The sequence below is a fragment of the Lynx canadensis genome, chromosome X, assembly GCF_007474595.2.
Source record: "Lynx canadensis isolate LIC74 chromosome X, mLynCan4.pri.v2, whole genome shotgun sequence".
NCBI lineage: Eukaryota > Metazoa > Chordata > Mammalia > Carnivora > Felidae > Lynx > Lynx canadensis.
In genome coordinates, this window is record NC_044321.2 from 4,719,926 (window position 1) to 4,742,593 (window position 22,668).

Below are 22,668 nucleotides of genomic sequence, written 5' to 3' on the forward strand. Positions count from 1 at the left end.
CCCATAGTTACAAAGGAAAGAGTGTTACTGAAGAGAACAGAAAGACTAATGAAATTTTAAATGACAGATTCAAAGGCACAAGGAATCTGGCCCCAACAGGGAACCGGGGGCTTATCAGGGCGACGATCACAGTAATTACCCTGCAAACATACCAGGATCTGGCTCTGAGCGTCTCCTCAGACTTTCCACACACCAGTGCCACAGCCCTTCCAAATACTGATGTCAATCCTGTTGTAGAGCCTGCTGGGAGCGCCTGGTTTCCAATCACCAGAGATGCGCGAGGGCACCTTCTGGGCACGACAGAGCCTGCCCTGTGACCTGCTTCACACGGGGGCCCTGTGTGGCACCCCAGCACGCACAAATTACTTTGCACAGTGTCCCGCCTCCACATTTCCCTCCTGGTGGAAGACTACTGGCCTGCACACCCATCTGTCCGGGATCTCACTGTGTTCCTCAAGGAAAGTACTGTCCACCAACATGCTCCAAGACCTAAGTGGTAGGGTTGGTAGCTTAGAAGTCTAACACGCCAAGATCTGTCTTTGCTTCCGGGAGGCATCCTAAAGAATTTACTGAAATATCATACAAATGGGATGTTCATGTAAAATGAAAAAGGGGAAAATCTGGTGAATGAACAGATGTGACACTGAACTGAAAACCGTCATGTCACTTATAAAACAACAGACTAAGATAGAACTACTTGTTTTCTAAAGTAACAAGAGACACGTACTCCAGGGAGTATCCCTATTCTGTAGCGGGTCTCTGCCCAACTCGGAAGCCTAAAGTAACAAGAGACGCGTACTCCAAGGAGTATCGCTGTTCTGTAGCGGGTCTCGGCCCAACTCGGAAGCCTAAAGTGACAAGAGACGCGTACTCCAAGGAGTATCGCTGTTCTGTAGCGGGTCTCGGCCCAACTCGGAAGCCTAAAGTGACAAGAGACGCGTACTCCAAGGAGTATCGCTGTTCTGTAGCGGGTCTCGGCCCAACTCGGAAGCCTAAAGTAACAAGAGACGCGTACTCCAAGGAGTATCGCTGTTCTGTAGCGGGTGTCGGCCCAACTCGGAAGCCTAAAGTAACAAGAGACGCGTACTCCAAGGAGTATCGCTGTTCTGTAGCGGGTCTCGGCCCAACTCGGAAGACCAAAGTGACAAGAGACGCGTACTCCAAGGAGTATCGCTGTTCTGTAGCGGGTCTCTGCCTAACTCATAAGAAAAGAAGCACGAGTTGGTGCTATGTGCTAAAAATTGTGTATCTGGGGCTTTTAAGAGCCATAAAACTGATTTTAAGAAAGGGTTAAAGTGGTGAAAGAGAAATGCGTAACAGCTAAAACATGCACTGAAGCTGGTTTGTTTCTAACTGCCTCTTGGTAATTAAGAGTTTATGCTTCGCAGAGCCCCATAAAAACAGATTTAAGATTGCACACAGTGTCCATGAATTAGTGTAAACCCACAGACAAGTCTTCAATGTGATAGGGTAGCCACTCAAACAATAGAAGGCCTAGAATCAGTAGAACATGACTTGAAATAATAAATGAATGATTACTTTGGATTTATTTCTTATTTACTAGGCTATGTGCTTGAATTGGTGCTTCATATTTAGTAGTATATTATCTAAGTTTCTAGAGTAGATACATCCAGTCCATTGACTGATGGCTAAACATGCAGTGAGGTATGGCCTTGCGGAAACAGAGGGGGCAAGAGGGCGAGACATCAATATGTAGGCAGAAGGAGATTGAGAGATACAGAGGTAAGGAGAGAGAGAATTATTAATGGCAACTCCAGGTTCATAAGCATCAAGACAGACTGATAATCACGTTAGCTGGGGAGCTGGGGTTTAAAAGGAGGAAGGTGGGGATGGAATAAACCTCTACTGAAGAACGAGGAAACCCTACCTAGGGTCCAAATCTGCTGGCTTCTGGGCTACCGTGTCCCATCCACCCTCTACCAGGCACAATCATGTCCACCCGTGAGAAGCAAACCTTTGCTCCTCCAACCCTGGTGACACTGGCATGTCACAGAAACGCCCACGTGTTTCACTGCAAAAACATGCAGCCACATTCTGTGTAGGAAGACAGCATTGGTGGTGGTCCTGTTTCAACATTCCATGGTTTATCCAAATTGCTGACCCTTCTAAATCTTTCAAAGGACACGAAAACTAGTAATCAAGAATCCTGATAGGCTTTTTAAAAAAGGGATTTAATTAGAAACATCCATCAAAAGCCATGTGGATAAAAATGAGAAAAAAAAAAGGCGTGAAATCTGTTTTACATCATAAACTTTGAAGCTTTCTATTCAAACCAATTTTCTTTAAGTAAAAACTTAAGGGCGTCATGAAAGCCATGTTGATACAGAGATTCCATTTTCCTCTTGCTTGGTGGAAAAAGGGCTTGGTTCAGCCTCACCAAGTTAGCCACAGACAGCTAGAACAGAAAGACAAATTGAAGCTATGAGACATTACAGTACAGGGACATGTAACCTGAGATTTCTTATCACAGGTACAATTAGGGGCTTAAAAAGTCTGTAGGAGAAAAATCCAACTTGAAAGGTTAACTTCACCCACAGGCTAGATGAGGGTCTCTCGGTCTTGATGCTAATGACGTGTGGGGACACATACTTGTGCGTTGTGGGGGCTGTCTGCGCATCACAGGATGTTGGGCACCAGTCCTGACCTCTACCCCCTGGATGCCAGGAGTGCCTAGCAGATGTGAGAAGCAAACGTGTCCAGGCATCGCCACTGTGTCCTAAGTGTAATATCACCTCAGGGTGAGAACGATTAGACGAGGTTAAGGAAGTCAATATGCAAGTTCTTCAGTCGAGTTTTCCTCCAATACTTTGTGACACTTAATTATCACCATGTTTTTAAACCAATAAGCGATCTAATTTAAACTTGCCCTGAAATTCTCCCACTAGTTTACTGACCTGAAGAAGTGAAGAGAGAAGAACTTTTCACAAACGGACAGTAAATGGTGACAGGTCATGTATTGGAAACTAGTAAAAAGCCATATTACTGAGAACATGCAGTTTGTATGTAACATTATCAACGAGCTTCCAACATTTTGGAAGCGTGTGGAAGTTCTTAGGCAGGCGACTTCAAATATCACTGGACACATCACTCACCATCATGTCCTGTTTGGCGACATTAACGTACACATTCAACTGCCCTTTGTCCTGCGGGGAGATGTCCAGTCGTCCACTGAAGGGTGAGATGGTCACCGTCCGGCCGACAGGGAGGATGGGAAGGCTGTTGGTGAGGCCTCCATCCACCCACTTCTGTGGAAAGAAACAGCCCATGTCAGCACATGTCCATGAGACACGTCCCACGTGCAGCAGATAAACACAGATTTTTCAACAGGACTCCTTCCTTGTAATATCATCGAAGCCTCTTCTATGCTCTTAAATTACTGTTTATGGGGACTAATCCGATGGGTGATTTTTTAAATCTTTCTACAGAGATCATTTACCCATAGAATGAGAAGCTGACAGAAATCAGGAAACCTCTCCAATTGTTTAAAAACTTTCAGGGGCGCCTGGGTGGCTCAGTCGGTTCAGCGGCCGACTTCGGCTCAGGTCACCATCTCGCAGTCCGTGAGTTCGAGCCCCTAACTCGGAGCCTGGAGCCTGCTTCCGATTCTGTGTCTCCCTCTCTCTCTGCCCCTCCCCCGTTCATGCTCTGTCTCTCTCTGTCTCAAAAACAAATAAAACGTTAAAGAAAAAAAAATTTAAAAACTTTTAGAAGAGGGGCACCTGAATGGCTCAGTCAGTTAAGGATCTGGTTTGTGGTTTCAGCTCTGGTCATGATCTCACGGTTCGTGAGTTCAAGCCCCATATCAGGCTCTGCGCTGACAGTGCGGAGCCTGCTTGGGATTCTCTCTCTGTCCCTGTCTCTCTGCCCCTCCCCTGCTCCCTCTGTCTCTCTCTCAAAAATAAATAAATTAAAAGTTAAAAAAAAAATTAAAGCTTTCAGATTATTTTTTTTTAAATGTTTACTTTTGAGAGAGACACAGAGTGCAAGATGGGGAGGGTCAGAGAGAGGGGGAGACACCTAACCGACTGAGCCACCCAGGTGCCCCTAGTAGATTATTTTAAATACGACGTACCTAAATTTTTATGATGCCGGTGGATGCATGAGAAGACATGTAATAAGACTGGGGCTCACTATTTAATCAGAGTGGAAAGCCATGTTTACAGTTGATCCTGAATAACCAACTAGCAAATGGGACGTTCCATTTTTGTTATAAGAACTAGACATTGGCATTTCCTGTAGCAAACTTAAAAATAACCAGAACAACCAGAAATCCTTCTATTTCCAAAGTGGCACCTTGAGTTTAAGATGTGAGTTTTTATTTTTTTTTCAGGTTTTTTTTTTTCAGTTTGTTTGTTTATATATTTATTTTGAGAGAGAGACAGCGAGCATGAGCAGGGGACGGACAGAGAGAGAGAGAGAGAGAGAGAAAGAGAGAATCCCAAGCAGGCCTCGCAGTCAGCACAGAGCCCAACGTGTGGCTAGAACTCACAAAACGTGAGATCACGCCCTGAGCTGAAATCAGGAGTCGGACGCTTCACCAAAGGAGCCACCCAGGCGTCCCAAGAAATGTGGTTTTAAAGCCAGAAAGAATGACAAGCACCACATGAAAAAAAAACAAAACACAGACATTACTCACAAGAGGTTTCTTTGTTTTCTTTCAGACCCGTGCCTAATGGAGAGGGATGGACAGAGCAGGTAAGAGAAGCTTTAGAGGCTTCCGCACAACTGTGTGGTGAAAGAGAGAATGAGCAGGGGAGGGGCAGAGAGAGGGGGAGACACAGAATCCGAAGCAGGCTCCAGGTTCCGAGCCGTGAGCACAGAGCCCGACGCGGGGCTCGAACTCACGGACCGCGAGATCATGACCTGAACCGAAGTCGGGTGCTCAACGAGCTGAGCCACGCAGGTGCCTCATTATGCTGTCCATTTCAGAGCCACAGAGTGTCAGGCCACCGTTGTTCCAACGTGTGTACATAATCTTTAACAATAAATAAACGTGTGTGTGTGCACACACACACACACAGCTCAAGTGCAAAATCTCCAAGTTATATCTGTGATTGGAAATAGCTTTCAGTTGATAGTCGCAAAAAAAAAAAAAAGTCTGGTAATGGTTGACAAGCCCCCAGAGAAGAATCCTCACCACAGAATTCTGCAGGCTGAGTTTCCCCTGAACATTGAGAATGTCACGTAGGGAAACCATATCTGTGCTGCTCAGCGTAGAGGCACAGGAGGGAGGGAGGAAGGGTTAGTAGACAACGTCCTGAACTTGGTTAAAACACACACTCATTTTGTTCTAAGGTGTCTTTTTTAAAATGTTTTTTTACTTGTTTTTATTGCTAAAGCTGGTGACTGATCAGCACTGCACTGTTTGCAATGGCTTTGGCCAGCAGCAGCTCCCCCAAAGGGCATAAAGGTAAATGACGAGTGGACCCTGTGTTGAAAAGTGGAGGGGACTGCATTTTGCTGTTGCAGAAAACAGAAGCAGATCAAGATGAAAAGAAAACCGATCTGCACGATTTGCATGTCATTATTTTTAAAAGAACGTCACATACCTTACCATGTAATTACATTATAATTCACCATTCATATGTGGTTGTGTGTTTAACTCCCAGACTCGTATGTGTTTGTGTGTATTGTGTGTGTATATATATATATATATGCTTATATAAACAGGTTTTTTTTATGTTTATTTTTTTTTTTCAACGTTTATTTATTTTTGGGACAGAGAGAGACAGAGCATGAACGGGGGAGGGGCAGAGAGAGAGGGAGACACAGAATCGGAAACAGGCTCCAGGCTCTGAGTCATCAGCCCAGAGCCTGACGCGGGGCTCGAACTCACGGACCGCGAGATCGTGACCTGGCTGAAGTCGGACGCTTAACCGACTGCGCCACCCAGGCGCCCCTTATGTTTATTTTTGAGAGAGGGAGAGAGAGAGCGCGTGTGCAGGAGCGGGGCGGGGACAGAAAGAGAGGGAGACAGAGGATGCGAAGCCGGCTCTGTGCTCACAGCAGTGAGCCCGATGTGGGGCTCAAAGTTATAAACCATGAGATCATGGCCTGAACTGAAGTTAGAGGCTTAAGTGGCTGAGCCACGCAGGAAGAATTTTTAAAAGGGAGATTTGCAGTGAGAAGGCCCCAAAATATGCGGTTCTGTGCCTTATTGTCTCAGAGCTTGCTTTTGTTCGTCTTTTCTTTTTTTTTTTGCTTTGGGCATGGATACCAATTTCTATAATATGTTAACAACTACAGGGAAAAAAAAAACACCTCCCCAAATTATCTTTCATAGTCTCAATAGGATATTTGACCAATGACGTAGAACTGTGCTTAGTTTTCATCGAGGGATATCAATAATATGTACCTTGTGTCACGGGACTTGAGAGCTCATGCGACTTCACTCAATTTAAGGAAAAGAGGGCAATTTGGCTCATCCCACTGCCAAGTGTTCTAATATATCACAGGGTTAATGAGTGCTGTTTCCGGGAACTGAAAAGTTGTCCAAATGTGCTTCACTCTTGATAGCTGATTCTGATTGCATAAAGGACTATAGGAAACGTACAGCTTATCTAATGACTTGACTGAATGTGCAGCAGACCAGCACCTCTCTCACCGTGACGCTGCCGGCTCGGGCACTCTGGACGCAGCACCCCTGCCTGCTGATGCGTGCTCTAGGGAATGGATCTAGACCATCCCCCCAAACCGCTCTTCTTTCTTTCTTTTTCTTTCTTCCTTCCTTCCTTACTTTCTCTTTCTTTTTGTTTCTTTTCGTTCTTTCTCTTTCTTTCTTTTTTTAATATATGAAATTTATTGTCCAATTGGTTTCCACACAACACCTAGTGCTCATCCCAAAAGATCCCCCCCTCAATACCCATCACCCACCGTCCCCTCCCCCACCCCCCATCAGCCCTCAGTTTGTTCTCAGTTTTTAAGAGTCTCTTATGCTTTGGCTGTCTCCCACTCTGACCTCTTTTTTTTTTTTCCTTCCCCTCCCCCATGGGTTCCTGTTAAGTTTCTCAGGATCCACATTAAGAGTGAAAGCATATGGTATCTGTCTTTCTCTGTATGACTTATTTCACTTAGCATAACACTCTCCAGTTCCATCCACGTTGCTACAAAAGGCCACATTTCATTCTTCCTCATTGCCAAATAGTATTCCATTGTGTATATAAATGACAACTTCTTAATCCATTCATCAATTGATGGACGTTTAGGCTCTTTCCATAATTTGGCTATTGTTGAGAGTGCTGCTATAAACATTGGGGTACAAGTGCCCCTATGCATCAGTACTCCTGTATCCCTTGGGTAAATTCCTAGCAGTGCTGTTGCTGGGTCATAGGGTAGGTCTATTTTTACTTTTTTGAGGAACCTCCTCACTGTTTTCCAGAGCAAAACCGCACATTCTTTCAGGCGCGCTGATTCCAGCCAAATCGCTAGTAACAACAGTAACAGCGGTAAACATTCCTCGGCCCCGAATTAAAAGTGGAAATGTTTTGTATCCAGTGTGGTCTAGTTGAAACGCCTGCCTCGTAAGTACTGCTGTCCGTGAATTCTCTGGCTCTTTGCTACCGATTCCTCCAAGTGTTCCGTGCTGCCCACCTCGCGGCCAGCATTCTGTAAGGTGGGAACGACTGCCGTGGGCTTCTATGATTCCAGAATCTTTCACAGAAAAAACAAAAAATAAGAAAACAAAACCCCTGTGCTGTTCTTCCCATGACGGTTTGGTATCACGTATAAAGGGACTTTGGTGACGGTCACCATCATGCATGTGTCAGGTCTTGTCAAAGTTTGGGGTACACGCTGAGGTTCCCTGGGAACCTAGGAAGGACACGCCCGGGGTTTAGGAATTTGAGCACTTCTTGTGAAGTAACTAAAGGGGAAAAACGTAAGCAGGTGATGTCCACAGCGTGTGCCTGGATGCGTGGTGGGCACTGTGCTACGTCCATCCGGGAGAGGGTCTCCAGGCACGGCTCAATCGTCTTCAGGTGTATCTTGCTCGAAAAGCAGGTGAGTACAGGGGTGACTGGGTGGCTCTGTCGGTTCGGCAGCCCACTCTTGATTTTGGCTCAGGTCATTTGGACAGTTGGTGAGTTCAGTCCCTCCTCGGGCTCCATGCTGACAGCACGGAGCCTGCTTGGGTTTCTTTCTGTCCCTGTCTCTCTGACCCTCCCCTGCCCTCTCTCTCTCTCTCTCTCTCTCTCTCAAAATAAATTAAAAAAAAGCAAGTGAATACAAACCACTTTGTCAGAACAAGCAATGAAACGCTGATGTCTATAATTATTTTAAGTACCAGAGCGCAGGGCTTAATGGTTCATAGAATGTCTCCCCTATTACTTAGTTTAAATGCTGTTGCATAGGAAGGTCATGCTGGTGTAGTCAGATTCCTCACTTGACAGAAGCAGAAACTGAGGCTTGCAGGGTCACTCACTCTAAGTTACAGGCTGGCAAACTGCGGCTGCTTTTGCGAATAAAGTTTTATTGGCAGACAGCCATGCCCTTCCGCGGAGACACTGCTGTGCTGCTTTTTGCACTAAAACAGCAAAGCTGAGTAGCTGGGTCAACAGACACTGCACGCCCCACACGCCAGGGCGCTCACTACTCAACGCTTTACAGAACGTGTTTCCCAGGCACTGCCGCGGGGTGCACGGGCAGAAGGGGTGCAGCTGGCCTTCTCACCTCCCTTCTTCCTTCACACACACCGTAAAGCGGCCGTGTCTGAGGGAGGCAGGGAGGATCAGAGTTGTTTTCTGCAGGGGCGCCTGGGGGGCTCAGTTGGCTGAGTGTGCGACTTCCGCTCAGGTCATGATCTCACCACTGGGGGGTTTGAGCCGCACCCCAGACTCTCTGCTGTCAGCACGGAGCCTGCTTCCATTCCTTTCTCCCTCTCTCTCTGCTCTTCCCCAGTTCGTGCTTTCTCTCTGTCTCAAAAATAAATAAAAACATCAAAAAAAATTAAAAAAAGAATTGATTTCTGCAGGGTACAGGAGGTGGGGACGGGGGAAGGAATTATGGCACACATGCCTTATTTTCTTTTATGATATAGAGGACAGGTAGTGATGTCCCACAGAACATTCTTGGGTTTTGTGGTTTTTGTTTAATGTATTATTTTACTTATTTGAGAGAGAGCGAGGCAGCTAAAGAATCTGAAGCAGGCTCCAGGGTCCGAGCCGTCAGCACAGAGCCCGATGCGGGGCTTGAACGCACAAACCATGAGATCGTGACCTGAGCCGAAGCCGGATGCTTAACCGACTGAGCCAGCCAGGTGCCCCTGAACACTTTTGGTTCTTGATTCTCAAAACAGAGGGGAGGGAGAGACAGAAAGACAAGGAAATACCCACTCCCCAAAATGTAGGTCAGACCCTCCCATTAGAGATAAAGAAATGCAGGAGGGGAGAAGACATCTATGATCCCTTCTTAATCACAGGGAGACAACTTAAAACAAAACAAAAAATCTGAGAAGAGGTTAAAAAAAAAAACCCCTTCAGTATTTCTACTAAAGATTATTGGTACATTGTCTTAACTTTTGAATTTCTGATTTTTGATTCAAAAATGATGACTTTAGGTACTTACTTTTCAGAAAATGCTAGAGGTGTTTAGCTAGTGACAGTATAAATGTTACATCAAAAATATTCCCTGGAACGCTAACACGTTTTTTCAAACCGACAGTGGAAAAACTTTTAGGATGTTGCTGAAAACTAAGACCTTCTCCATCAGAATAACTGACTTGATACCCAGATTCCCATCAAGCCTAATCTGGCCGGTCTCCAGGCCAGTTACCACTTACTGTTGACTATGTTGGTGACTGCACCACCTATCTGTGTGAAACGTCTAAGTCACGAAGAAATAGACGTGGGAGAATTATGGTAATAGTTATATACAAATACGTAGTAACAGTATTCCACGACGGTCTTTCCCACAAATATGTCAGTAATGAAAGAATTAATAATCCATATCCCATACAAAATGCTCAGTAGACTAGAATAATTCAATGTTAAATTTTCTCCAGATAATACATAGTCAAAATATTGCCTGAATTCTAATTCAGACAAGAAAAAAGAAAAAAAAACACCCTAAAGCTTGTCTTGTGATGTGCATACCATCAGTTCTAGAGATGATCTTCTTCTGTTATTATGACCAATTAGACCATTGCCAATGCTAATGCTATCACTTAAAAAACCAAACCAGACAACTTGTTAGTTCAGACCTCCTCTTGAAAATGCTCATGCTTGTTCCAAATTGATGTCAAGAATTGTGAAAACGTGGCGTTTTCTGAGGATGCACATTCAGAGGCCAGATATGCTGACTGAAGATTCATGAGCAAGAAATACAAGTCTGACCTTCAATATGTTTCTGTTCTTCATTCATTTATTCAGCGGCTAATGACTATCTACCATAAACAGGGTCCTAAAAACAGGTCCTAGAAGAGGAAGCCAGGAGACCTACAAGAACTTTAAAAAAGTTAGGGAAGGGGCTCCTGGGTGGCTCATTCTGTTAAGAGTCCGACTTTGCCTCAGGTCATGATCTCATGGTTCGTGAGTTCAAACCCTGCATTAGGCTCTGTGTTGACAGTGTGGAGCCTGCTTGGGATTCTCTCCCTCTCTTTCTCTCTAAATAAACAAATAACTTTTTAAAAAAGTTAGGGAAGGGGCTCCTGGGTGGCTCATTCTGTTAAGGGTCTGACTTTGGCTCAGGTCATGATCTCATGGTTCGTGAGTTCAAACCCTGCATTAGGCTCTGTGCTGACAGTGTGGAGCCTGCTTGGGATTCTCTCCCTCTCTTTCTCTCTAAATAAACAAATAACTTTTTAAAAAAATTAGGGAAGGGGCTCCTGGGTGGCTCATTCTGTTAAGAGTCCGACTTTGCCTCAGGTCATGATCTCATGGTTCGTGAGCTTGAACCCCCGCGTCGGGCTCTGTGCCGATAACTCAGAGCCTGGAGTCTGCTTCGGATTCTGTGTCTCCCTCTCTCTCTGTCTCTCCTCCTCTCATGCTCTGTCTCCTTCTCTGTGTCAAAAAAAAATAAACATTAAAAAAATAAAAAAAATTAAAAAAAAATTAGGAAAAGGAAATAGACATCAGACTACATCAAATAACTATTAGACAGGTTAGGAAGGAATTATACTGTCTATTAAGTTAATCTTCTGCCTTACGAAAGTATGAAACTTATTTAAAAAAAATTTTTTTTAATGCTTATTTTTGAGAGAGAGAGAGCGAGAACGCACAAGTGGGCCACACGGTATACTCACCAGGCCACACCACCACAGGGCACTGTTCTGCCCCCTGCTGCTGCTGTCACCTCAGTCACTTCAGAAAAACCACCAAATCCCGCCAACCAATCAAGACCTGACTTCCACAAAAACACTAAAACCTAGAACAGGAGACGTGTTTTCAGCATGATGGGATTTTTTTCTGTAAGTTAAGTCATAGGAAAAGCTCACACCCACTGGCAAATGCTGCATTTAAACCAAAGTTTGTGTTTGGCTGAAAATGGAAAGATTCCAGCAAGCAAGCTGGCCTACAAATCCTACAGAAACTGTGGGAGGCTCTCAGGCTGAAAGAGCATCTGTGATGAGCACGGAAGGAGGCCAGAATGTTGGTAAGTGTGTGCATACGTGCACAAGGTCTCCGAGGGTTCTGTCACTCACCGTGTGCTCAGGACCCCCTCTTTGTGGACAGCAGTAAAGCACAACGGAAACCTGATGCTTTCAGGAGACCTTAAAATTAAGTAAGTGTCACATGTCTACTACTTTGCACAGACACGGGTAACGGGCAACAAACTAGACAGACTGGGGCAGGAGACACGGCAGAGACACAAACGTTGGAGATCATCCTGGGAAAGGTGCCCACTCACTAGCTAGGTGACCTCTGTGAAGTCAAATGCACATCTCTGAACCTCCCTTTCTCCTCGTCTGCAAAATACAGCGCAGTCATCCCGTGACAGGTGAGGGGGTTCTGTTGCAGCCAATAGAAAACGATAACAGCATGAGTTGTACTGCTTTTTCCACTACAAGGAAAATGGGGAGTGGACTGGTAAGGGTGGCCTCCCCAAGTCGTTCAGGGCACGTCTTTCCAGTTCACTCTGCGGCCATCTCCATGGTGGGATTGGTGACCTCATGATGCAGAATGGCTGCTGCAGTTCCAGTCATCACAGCTAGGTTCTGGGCAGCAGGAAGTAAAGAAAGGTATTCAAGCTCCCTTCCTGTAAGTCCCACAGTAATCCAGCTTATAGCTCACCAGCCAGCACTTAAATGGGAGCCTCACCTAGCTACAATGGAAGTCTGGAAATGTCCAGCCAACCACTCTGATTCTGTCATAAGGAAGGAGAGGAAAGTTCACGGTGGAAGAAAGCTAGAAGCCTCTATCACCTGCACCTCATTCATAATACCTTTACTAGTATTTGTACAGGAAACTGTTTAGCATAGCGTTAGAGCATCCTTGGCTTCTGGGGCTCAGCTCTATTGTAACTTTTTTTTTTTAATTTATTTTATTTTGGGAGAGAGAGACAGAGAGAGAGAGAGAGAGAGGGAAAACGCCAAGCAGGCCCTGCACTGTCAGCACAGAGCCTGATGTGGGGCTCAAACTCACGAAGCGTGAGATCATGAGCTGAGCCGAAACCAAGAGTCTGGCACTTAACTATCCGAGCCACCAGGCGCCCCAGCTGTTGTAACCTTGCTTCCACCCTCCCTTTCTGAAATTCCCACCTCCTTTCTAGCACATTCTACATCTACACCCTCCCTGCTCAATTGCTACCTCTTAATTATTGATCACGTTGGCAACTCTGGGGACTCTTGACTCCCCAACCCCCCTTTCATAACATGTCATCTCTAAGACACCTTAGAGTTTTTTTGCCCATTTCTATCATTATTGTATATTCTATGTTTAGCCATTTCTATCATTATTATATATTACACAATCATACTTTGAAGTAAAATCATTACATTTCAGATCATTATAAAGTTAGTTTATAAGATAACATTGATTTTGGTACCATCTTAATAAAAATTTATAGCTAAAAATAAATGTTAACTTTTACTCCTATCCTATACTAGGAGGGAAAATGCTATTGAACTTAAAGTAATTACAATAAAGTACAGTACCTCTCAAATTTTTAGATGGCAACATACCTCACACTCCTTGGGAACTAAATACCTGTTAGGTCTGAGAGAAAGTACCAACAGTAGGGGGAAAAAAAAACAAACCCAACCCTGCTTTCCATGAACTGATATTTAAATTATTTTATGTTGCTCTTAAAAAAAAAAAAAAGACCAGTGTATATTTAGTTTCTAAACAGTCACAAAGAGGGTTTTAGCATTCTGTTTGGACTGTATGCCTATGGCTAATAAACAGAGCTAAACTGAACTGTCCCTCTTAGGCTCTGCAACTTTGCATCTACACGGCTTTTCCGGTTGCTTAACATCTCTGTGCCTCTCTCTCCCCGTGTGTCCCTTTAGACAACGGTCCTGGGGCAGACCAATTTGGGCCCAGAAGTGTACAGGAAGCACGGCAAAGGCCTGGAAAGACCAAGAATGCTCAAAGCAAGAAAATCAGGAGGGCTTGCGAGATCACAAAAATCGATGCCTTTGTTGTGAGATCACCAATTCCTTGAGTAGAGGTACTGTGCACAGGGCCCTCGAAGTCCCTGAGTGAGTGAATGAATGAATGACAGATACTAAACATTTTTCATGTACTCACTTAGGAGTAAGTGCATATGATGTATATATATACTAAATAAAACAAATGGCATTTATTCATCTGTGAATATGTGCCTGATCTTGGCTATGTGTTAAATAGATACTATATTGCATTATACAATATGTATCTCTAGTATCTGTTAAATAGATGCTGTATTTGATTATAAATACATATCTCTGGTATATGTTAAATAGTGTATTTGATTATAAAATGCATATTTCTGGTATGTGTTAAATAGATATTCTATTTGATTATAAATATATATCTAGTATATTTTAAATAGATGCTTATATTTGATTGTAAATATGTATCTCTGGTATGTGTTAAGTAGATACTGTATTGGATGATAAAATGTATTCCTCTGGTATGGGTTAAATAGATACTATATTTGATTACAAATACATATCTCTGGTGTGTGCTAAGTAGATACTGTATTTGATTATAAAATGCATAACTCTGGTATGTGTGAAATAGATATTCTATTTGATTATAAATATATATCTAGTATATTTTAAATAGATGCTTATATTTGATTGTAAATATGTATCTCTGATATATGTTAAGTAGATACTGTATTGGATGATAAAATGCATTGCTCTGGTATGGGTTAAATAGATCCTGTATTTGATTACAAATACGTATCTCTGGTGTGTGCTAAGCAGATACTGTATTTGATTATAAAATGCATAACTCTGGTATGTGAAATAGATACTGTCTTTGATTTTAAAATGCCTATCTCTGGTATGTGCTAAGTAGATAATTTATTTGATAAAATGTGTAACTGTGGTATGTTTGAAATAGATACTGTCTTTGATTTTAAAATGCCGATCTCTGGTGTGTGCTAAGTAGTTAGTGTATTTGCTTATAAATAGGGATCTCTGGCATGTGTTAGAGAGACCGTGTATCTGTTCTACAGGGTGCGCCTGTATGCAGGCGCCAGAGAGGGTGGGCAGGATCATGAACCTTTACTGCAGCGGCTGCAGAAGGCAGAGAGGAGCTGGCCCACAGTCCCGCCTGAGAGCAGATGGCAGGTATTAGCTCACCTTTGCCTCCCTCCCTCTCTCTCTCCCTGCCTCCGGCCTGGAGTGCGGGGCCCCAGGCGAAGAGAGCAGTCCTGGATTGCTGGGGAAGTGCAGGGCCGGGGAGGGGCTTGCTGCCTGGTGGGGGGGGGGTCCTGTGGGGGTTGGGGAAGGAGGAGTGGGTGCTGGTGGGGGGGGGGGTCACATGCAGAGCCCTGAGGCTTTTCCCACCTGGCAGCTCAGCTCTGCCTGAAGGGGCTGTAAGTAGGAGTTTACTGTTTTAAAAATTCTTTTAGTCTTTTTTTTTTCTTTTAACAAAAGGGACAAAATTTATAACCCGATGGAAAAAGGGGCATCCCCATCATTCTGAGTGTCGAGGTCTTGCCGCCGTGCGTCCCGTACTTGATTTCTTTTCTGTTAAAAACAAAATTATTTACAAAAAAAATCATATAAACTGATTTGGAATCACCAGCATAATGATAAAATTGGATCCTTGAAAGGAAACGTATTAATCCAGGGAACCCGGATGATTTATCAGTTACAAGAAGGTTACCTGCCCGTTGTACTCCACTGGTTTCAGGCCCGCGTAAATGGGCAGGAAGCTGCTAGCCAGGAGAACCTGGAGGAGGAAACAGAGAAACAGCCCCCAAGTGTAAGCGTTCACACACAAAACACACTTGATGTATTAGTAAAACATGTTACGTTTTTCCAAAAATAACAATGTTCACTGTAAAAGATTAAGTTCTATATATTTCTTTTTTTTAAATTTTTTTTTAACGTTTATTTATTTTTGAGACAGAGAGAGTCAGAGCATGAACGGGGGGAGGGTCACAGAGAGAGGGAGACACAGCATCTGAAACGGGCTCCAGGCTCTGAGCGGTCAGCACAGAGCCCGACGTGGGGCTCGAACCCACAGACCGTGAGATCATGACCTGGGCCGAAGTCGGCCGCTTAACCGACTGAGCCACCCAGGCGCCCCAGTTCTGTATATTTCAACTGCACAGCAGACACAGTTAAGGAGAAGGTGACACTTCTACTGTCTGAAAAGACCATGAACACAGAGGCGTGATTCCATGCTCTGTGACTCAACTGACTTCACCTGAGTAAAATCGCTATTTTAATTGCAGACGACCAGGTCATTAGAAAATTTAACTTCCAGGGAAGTCTACATTCGTGAGCACGTACAGGCTGCAAATAAATTATTCACGATGCTCGGTCACATGCTATAAAAATCATTTCTCAGGTTGCACTGTGGAGGGCGCCTCGCTGGCTCAGTCTGTGGAGTGTGTGGCTCGATCTTCGGGTCTTGAGTTCAAGCCCCATGCTGGGGGTAGACTTTACTTGAAAAAAATAAAAATAAGGTTGCACTCTTATTTTTCAGAGGAGCAAACCCTCTGGTTATTGCAGAGGAGACCAGCCTGCAGCTTGGGAGGATTCTAATTTGTCCCCACGATGTTGCTAACGGGAGCGACACATTTCATGTGCTAGCAACATGGTCTGCATATGTAATGCGACGGCAGCAGCTTGGGACAGCAGGTACGCGTTATCTTCTATTGAAAAAGGCGAAAAAGGTCGCCATTTAGAATATTACCATTTCTTCCAACAGAACTTGGGCATTGGGAGCTTTTCTGACGTTTACATGTTTCTTTTCTTTTTTCTAGTGCAGTCTCCAAATCACTAGTGTTCTGTTTGGAAAGACACAGCAGTAGATACTGAATATTTAAGCTAGAATCTTTCAACTAGTAACTGTTTCTTGTCAAGGATTTCATGAGATTTGGCAGGGGTGGGGTGGGCGTATATTATTCAGAAATGGATTACGGCCCCAAAACTGATTTGCAAATCGCCTACTTAGAATTATTTACAACTCACAGAGCATTTTTCCCCAGAGAAACAATAGTGTAGGTATGTTTTCTGAGGTCAGCTCTCCAAGGCCAATATGTATATTCTGAACTGTGAGTAACGACAGATCCAGTCACCAGCAACTGCACTTTCTGTAGGAGGCGTCCTCTGTGGGGTGTAACCTGGCTGGACCGCTTTTATTTCTGCATCGTGTATCTGGAAGTTGGCACTGGCTTCTCTGTGCAGTGGTCCCAACTCTTAACAAGGCCCGTGGCTCCTCGCTGCTGAAAAGTGCTGAAGGGACAGGGTCTGTGCCTCCTGCATGGTCGGTCAGGCCTTCTCGGGCCTTCTCACACCCCACAAATGCCTGTTTGACCTCCCCGTCTCCACGGCAGGAATGCAGATGAGCACCCTTGATGGGGTTCAGTGGGACAAACAAGGATTCGCCCATGTTGTTGGGGACGTGTCGAGCACAAGGGCTGAGGTTCTAACAGTCCCCATGGCAACGGGCTCCTGACAGGTGGCCCGGAAACATCTGGGGCATCAGGTGTGAGTACTAGAACAGCACAAACCGAGACTCTGGCAGGAAAGTAGGAAAGGACTGACACGCGTCACATATCCCTCTTGTTCCAGGCTGGTGCCGGGTGCCCGAACCAGCGACGTCATTTTTGTGCGCAGTGAAAAATGAAAATACAGGTATTAAGAAATGCAAGATGTCGGGGTGCCTGGGTGGCTCAGTCGGTTAAACATCCAACTATTCATTTCTGCTCAGGTCATGATCTCATGGTTTGTGAGATTGAGGCCCACATTGGGCTCTGTGCTGACAGCATGGAGCTTGCTTAGGATTCTCTCTCTCTGTCTCTCTCTCTCTCTCTCCACCTCTCCTGCTTGCATGCACACTCTCAAAATCAATAAATAAAGTTAAAAAAAAAGAATTGCAACAGGTTGACAACAGATCATCAAACCAAAGTACAATGGCAATCTTGCATGAGATTTGTCAACCATCTACAAACAAGACTGTAGGCATGCCTGTCCTTAGCATCCCTTTTCTATTTTTAATGTTTATTTATTTTGAGAGAGAGGGAGAAAGTGAGCAGGGGAGGGGGGAAGAGAGAGGGAGAAAGAGAATCCCAAGCAGGCTCTGCGCTGTCAGCACACAGCCCAACTTAGTGCTTGATCCCATGAACCGTGAGATCATGAGCTGAGCTGAAATCAAGAGTCGCTTAACTGGCTGAGCTGCTCAGGTGCTCCCGCGTTCCTCCTCAAATGTGTGGCTTGACAGAATGGTGAGCTGTGACGCTAGACAAACCTGTTATACAAAGAGGAAAGCAGGAGTGAATATCATCTCGGGTGATTTGTGGGGCATTACTTCATAAGCCAGTGGGGGATGACAGGACAGAGCCAACCTTCTCGGCCCCACGACATCAGCACTTGGGTGTTTTCCAGAGAAAGGCTGTGCACGGTTTCCATTGTCACTGCATTCACCCTAAATGAATTTGGCTCTATCATCAATTGGCTACTCTTAAAAAAAAAAAACAAACAAAAAAACAATTACAGGCCCTAGGTATGTTTTGTAGACACGCTGTGGCTATTTAATGAAGTAATTTGGCAAAAAGCAACATGGTGATGTAGCAATCACTGAAACGCTCTGGGGATAGCAGACATATCGTGAAATTACAGTACTTAAGGGTCTTTAAAGAACCAAAGACACTCTGTAAATATGACGATTTATTTCATTATGCTGCATAAATAATCATATGTGCCCTGCAAAAAAAAAAAAAATCACCACCATTAGAATCAGAATGATGTGTTTTTCCTCCCCCCTCTCCATGTCAGAGTATAATGTAAAGTTCACAAGTTAATGCTTGCAAGTGTTTTCGGTGTTTGGTTGAAAAATGCTATTCAATTACTTTCCTACAGATAAGAAGAGTACGAATCTTCCTAAATGATATGAGGACTGCAGTGAACTAGAAAATACCTGTCAGTCCTCCAAATCAATATATTTATTCTGACATAACTCACTTTCCCTGTATGTGGGCTGCTGATTTGCATATCAGACCAAGTTCAGTGGGAAAATTAGCTTCCACAGTAGAGAACTAAGTGGTCTGTCTTATTCGTGGTCTGTTTGCTGCTATTTTATTGCAAGCAAATGGAACGTTCGAAGGAAAGAGGCGAAGACTCACACTCTGAGGCCATGTAATAGGACACACAGTAGGTCTAAACATGTCCATACAGCGTGTCTTACCTCGTTGATTTCCCAGTGAAATTTTTCTCACCAATAAAGCTCCACACACATAGAGTAGAGGTTCTCAGTGAAGGGAAGAGTGTCTTTGTTTCCTGGGGACATTTAGCGATGTCTGGAGACAGTTTTATTTGTCACAATTGTGTGTGTGGTGGTGGGGGGATGGTTACTACTGGCATCTAGTGGGTAGAGTCAAGGGATGCTTCTACACACCTATTAGTGCACAGGCCAGCCCCCACCACAGACAAGTATCAGACCCCAAATGTCAATAGCGTTGTGGCTGACACACGGATGTAACATCTGGGTCTTGCCATTCATGGCCCATCACAGGACTCAGTACTTTAAACAGTGCACAGAGGTCAGAACGTTGATTTGCTTTTTTGTCTCATTCTTACTAAATACACAATGATAAAAATAAAAGCTAGTGACATCCTCTAGCAATGCACAAAGCATCGCCAAGTGCATATTCAATGCACGCTCTGACTAGTTCTTTTCATTTTACATGTTATAGAAAAGGGGTGTTTAGAAAATTATGTGGCCTGGCTTCCTTCGAGAATGAATTCCCAACAAGTTTCATTTATGCCTAAAGTTTGCTGTGGCGTTTAATGAGGAGCTGGCTATTTATTCAGAACCTGCTGGTGTAGTTGAAATTCAAAGACACGGTCAAATTTATCTTCCCAGGCTTCCCAGGATAATGAACAATCTTACATCAGGCCTTCGTTCACCTTCACTAGGCGAAATGTGTGAAGATCTTGCCGTAAGAGCATTCTCGCTAAGCGTGCGGCAACACGGGACTTCAGCACGATGGAGAGAGGGTGGTTCTTCGCAAGCGGGGCACAGTTCTGCACGAAAGCCTTCCTGGGACTATCGATCCACGAGCACTCACTTGGGTCAAATGACCAGCTCAGACTACCTGTGACCATCAGCTTTACAACGTGAAGAATTCAGCGCTTGGTCCTAATGCACACAAGCGGCCACCACCAGCACACCATGGCACAGTTAACTTCACAATCATGTGTGCTCGGCTGAGGAAGTGACCTAGGACTTTCTTAGAAACAAAGGATTTACCTCCCTCGTCACACTTTGCTGAAGGCTGATACTAAGATGTGCTTGCATTTCCTGGCTGCATGTTTCCTTGTGAAGAAAGATAGCCCAGAATTCCCGGGATAATGTGTAACGGGGCCCGCTAGTAAAGGAATCGCTAAGGACCTATGGCACACGGGACAAGAGCCTGGAGAGCAAGGGCCCTGAGTTGGTAAGTGCCCCCACACACATGACTGCAGCTGGTCTGCATAGCAATTTGTGGGGTAGGTGGGAGTGTGCATTCCAACTGACAGAGAAGCTAAGGCACTGAGAAGTCAGTGGTCCCACCCATACTCCACCGAAGATGAGGGCTAGGCTTTCCATCACCAAGGTACCAAATGCCTTTGCAGAAACTGACCTCAACTTGGTGTTGATCTCCTCCACACATCGGCCCACAGAAATGATCAGTGGAGTTCATCCTCCAAGGATACATTTTTATCTGCCCCCACAATTCATCCCCAAAAAGGGTGAGGCACCCCAAATGGATGTCCCTGGTTGATGAGAACAAGGGAGGTGTTTGGGGGAGGGGGGCCCCTCGGGGCTCTGGTTTCACTGTATAAAGGGATCCTCCCTCTGGGGCTCATCTCCTACTGGCCTGGTAGCACACTTCACAAGTGCCTCCCTGTCTCTGCTCAGTCACTACTAGGGGGAGGGGCGTACTCAGCACAAATGAGTTCTGCACAAAATAACACCTGCAGACCACAGGTGTGACTTAGGCACACCTGAAGTGGTATACAAACAATGGGGGAAAACCCCAACACGGAGTGTCTTAGTCAACTCTGGCTGCTGTACAAAATACCATAAATTGGGGGACTTCTAAACAATACACATTTATCACAGTTCTGGGGAGCACAAAGTCCAAGAACAGGGCACCAGCAGGTCTGGTGTCTGGTGAGAGCCCACTTCCTGGTTCATGGACAGCCATCTTCTCACTGTGTCCTCATGTGGCCGAAGGGGCCAGGGTGGTCTTTGGGGTCACTTTATGAGGGCACCGTTCTCATTCCTGAGGATTCGGCCCTCATAACCTAATCACCCTCCAAAGGCCCCACCTGCTAATATCATCTCATGGGAGTTAGGTTCAACGTGAATTGTGGTGACAGAAACATTCAAGACCTAGCATTTCACCCCTGGCTCCCCCAAATTCATGTCCTTCCTGCATGCCAAATATATTCATCCCCTCCCCGTACCCAAAAAAGTCTTAAGTTGTTCTAGCATCCACTCCAAAGTTTAAAGCTCAAAGCCTCACTCAAATAGCATCTAACTCAACTCTGGGTGGGACCTGAAGTACCGTTCATCCTGAGGCAATCTGCTGTCCAGCTGAGAACCTATTAGGTCAGTCAGGTTATGCGTTTCCCAAAAATGCGGTGAGAAGGCACAGCAGAGAAGGTCCCCTTCCAAAGGAAGAAATAGGAAGGCAAGAAGAAGCATTCAGAGCAAGTCTGAAACCCAAGGGGGCAAGTGCCACTAGACTTGAAGGCTGGAGGGTAGTCCTCTGTGGCTTGATGTTGTGCCTTATGAGCCCATGGGGGCAGGGTCCTGCCCCTGAAGCTTTGCTGGGCAGGGCTTGGGCCCCACCTCCGTGCTGGCTCTGCGCCTCAGTCTCCCGCCAGAGGCTCCCTGGGGCTGGAACCCTCTGCCCACTGCGCTCTGTCTGGGATCTCCATGGTGGGCCCTCTCCCATGGCTCTAAGGCAGGGAGGACTGGCCTGTGAGAGGTGAGGGTGCGTCTACACTTGCCCTTATTCTCTGGGCTTCTGATGAGACGGGCAGGCCTCCTGTGACCTCTCTGAGATGCCTCAGGGGTCATACTTCCATTGTCTTGGGACAGTAGTCCTGGCTTCTCTTTATAAGGCTGACAACAGCCTCATCAGATGACTGGTTTAGCCACCTCTTCTAGTTCTGTTCCCAAGAGGCTGTCATTCTTTTCAATAAGGACAGGCTGAGAAAGTCCCAAAGTTTTAAGTTCTACCTTGCCTTTGATAAGCAATTCCATCTTTAAGTCATTTCTCTCTTCTTGCATTTTACATAAGCAGTCGAGAGAAACCAGACTGCTCCTTCAACGCTCTGCTTGGAATGAGGACTCATCAAGTATTCATTTTCATCACTTCCAAGTTCAACCTTCCAGAAAACGCTGGGACAAGAACACAGTTCAGGCAGGTTCTTTGCTCCCTCATAGCAAGGAGGGCCTTGCTCCTATAGCGTCTGAGGACATGTCCTTGTTTCTTTCCGAGACCTCATCAGAATGGCTGTGCCACGCACAGTCCTACCGATTCTGTTTCCAGCCCCTTAGGGATTCATTACGAATATGGCGGCTCTCTCTCCAGCTCTTCTCGTTCTTTTCCGCGTCCTCTTCAGAATCACCTCTAAAGGTCCATTCGTGGCAACGGGGGCTCTTTCTAGCATGTACCTCTAGTGTCCCCCCAGCCTCCGTCTGCTACCCGGTTCCAAAGCTGCTTCCGAATGCATAGATATGTGTTACGGAAGCGCCCCACTTTCCTGTGTTGGTCCATTTGGGAGCTACAGACCGGGTAGCTTATAGACAACAGACATCGACTTCTCACATTTCTGGTGGCCGGGACGTCCAAGATCAAGGTGGAGTCAGTGCGTGCTGAGAGCCTCCTTCTTGCTGTGTTCTCACGAGGCAGGGAGCATGACCTAGCTGTGCAGGCTCTCTTTTATCGGGGCACTGATCCCAGGTGGGAGGGTTCCACCTTCATCACCTGTTCACCTCCCAAAGGTCCACCTCCTGGCACTATCACGTCAGGGATTCAGCATTCACTGTC

At 45.3% G+C, this 22,668-nt stretch overlaps 1 protein-coding gene across 3 annotated transcripts in view; it reads right to left on the reverse strand.

Moving 5' to 3' along the window:
* Positions 1-2,181: 2,181 nt before the first annotated feature.
* Positions 2,182-22,668, reverse strand: part of PNPLA4 (patatin like phospholipase domain containing 4) — a 30,836-nt gene continuing 10,349 nt past the window's right edge. For 2 of the 3 annotated variants that reach the window (XM_030305415.1, XM_030305414.1), the window contains exons 5-7: positions 15,276-15,341; positions 3,114-3,266; positions 2,182-2,416 (exon numbers count right to left, since the gene is read on the reverse strand). In XM_030305415.1, coding sequence (XP_030161275.1) covers positions 2,285-2,416; positions 3,114-3,266; positions 15,276-15,341 — 351 coding nt within the window. In that variant the 3' untranslated portion in view covers positions 2,182-2,284. The remainder of the gene's footprint in view (positions 2,417-3,113; positions 3,267-15,275; positions 15,342-22,668) is intronic. The other variant, XM_030305416.1, reaches the window with a different exon arrangement.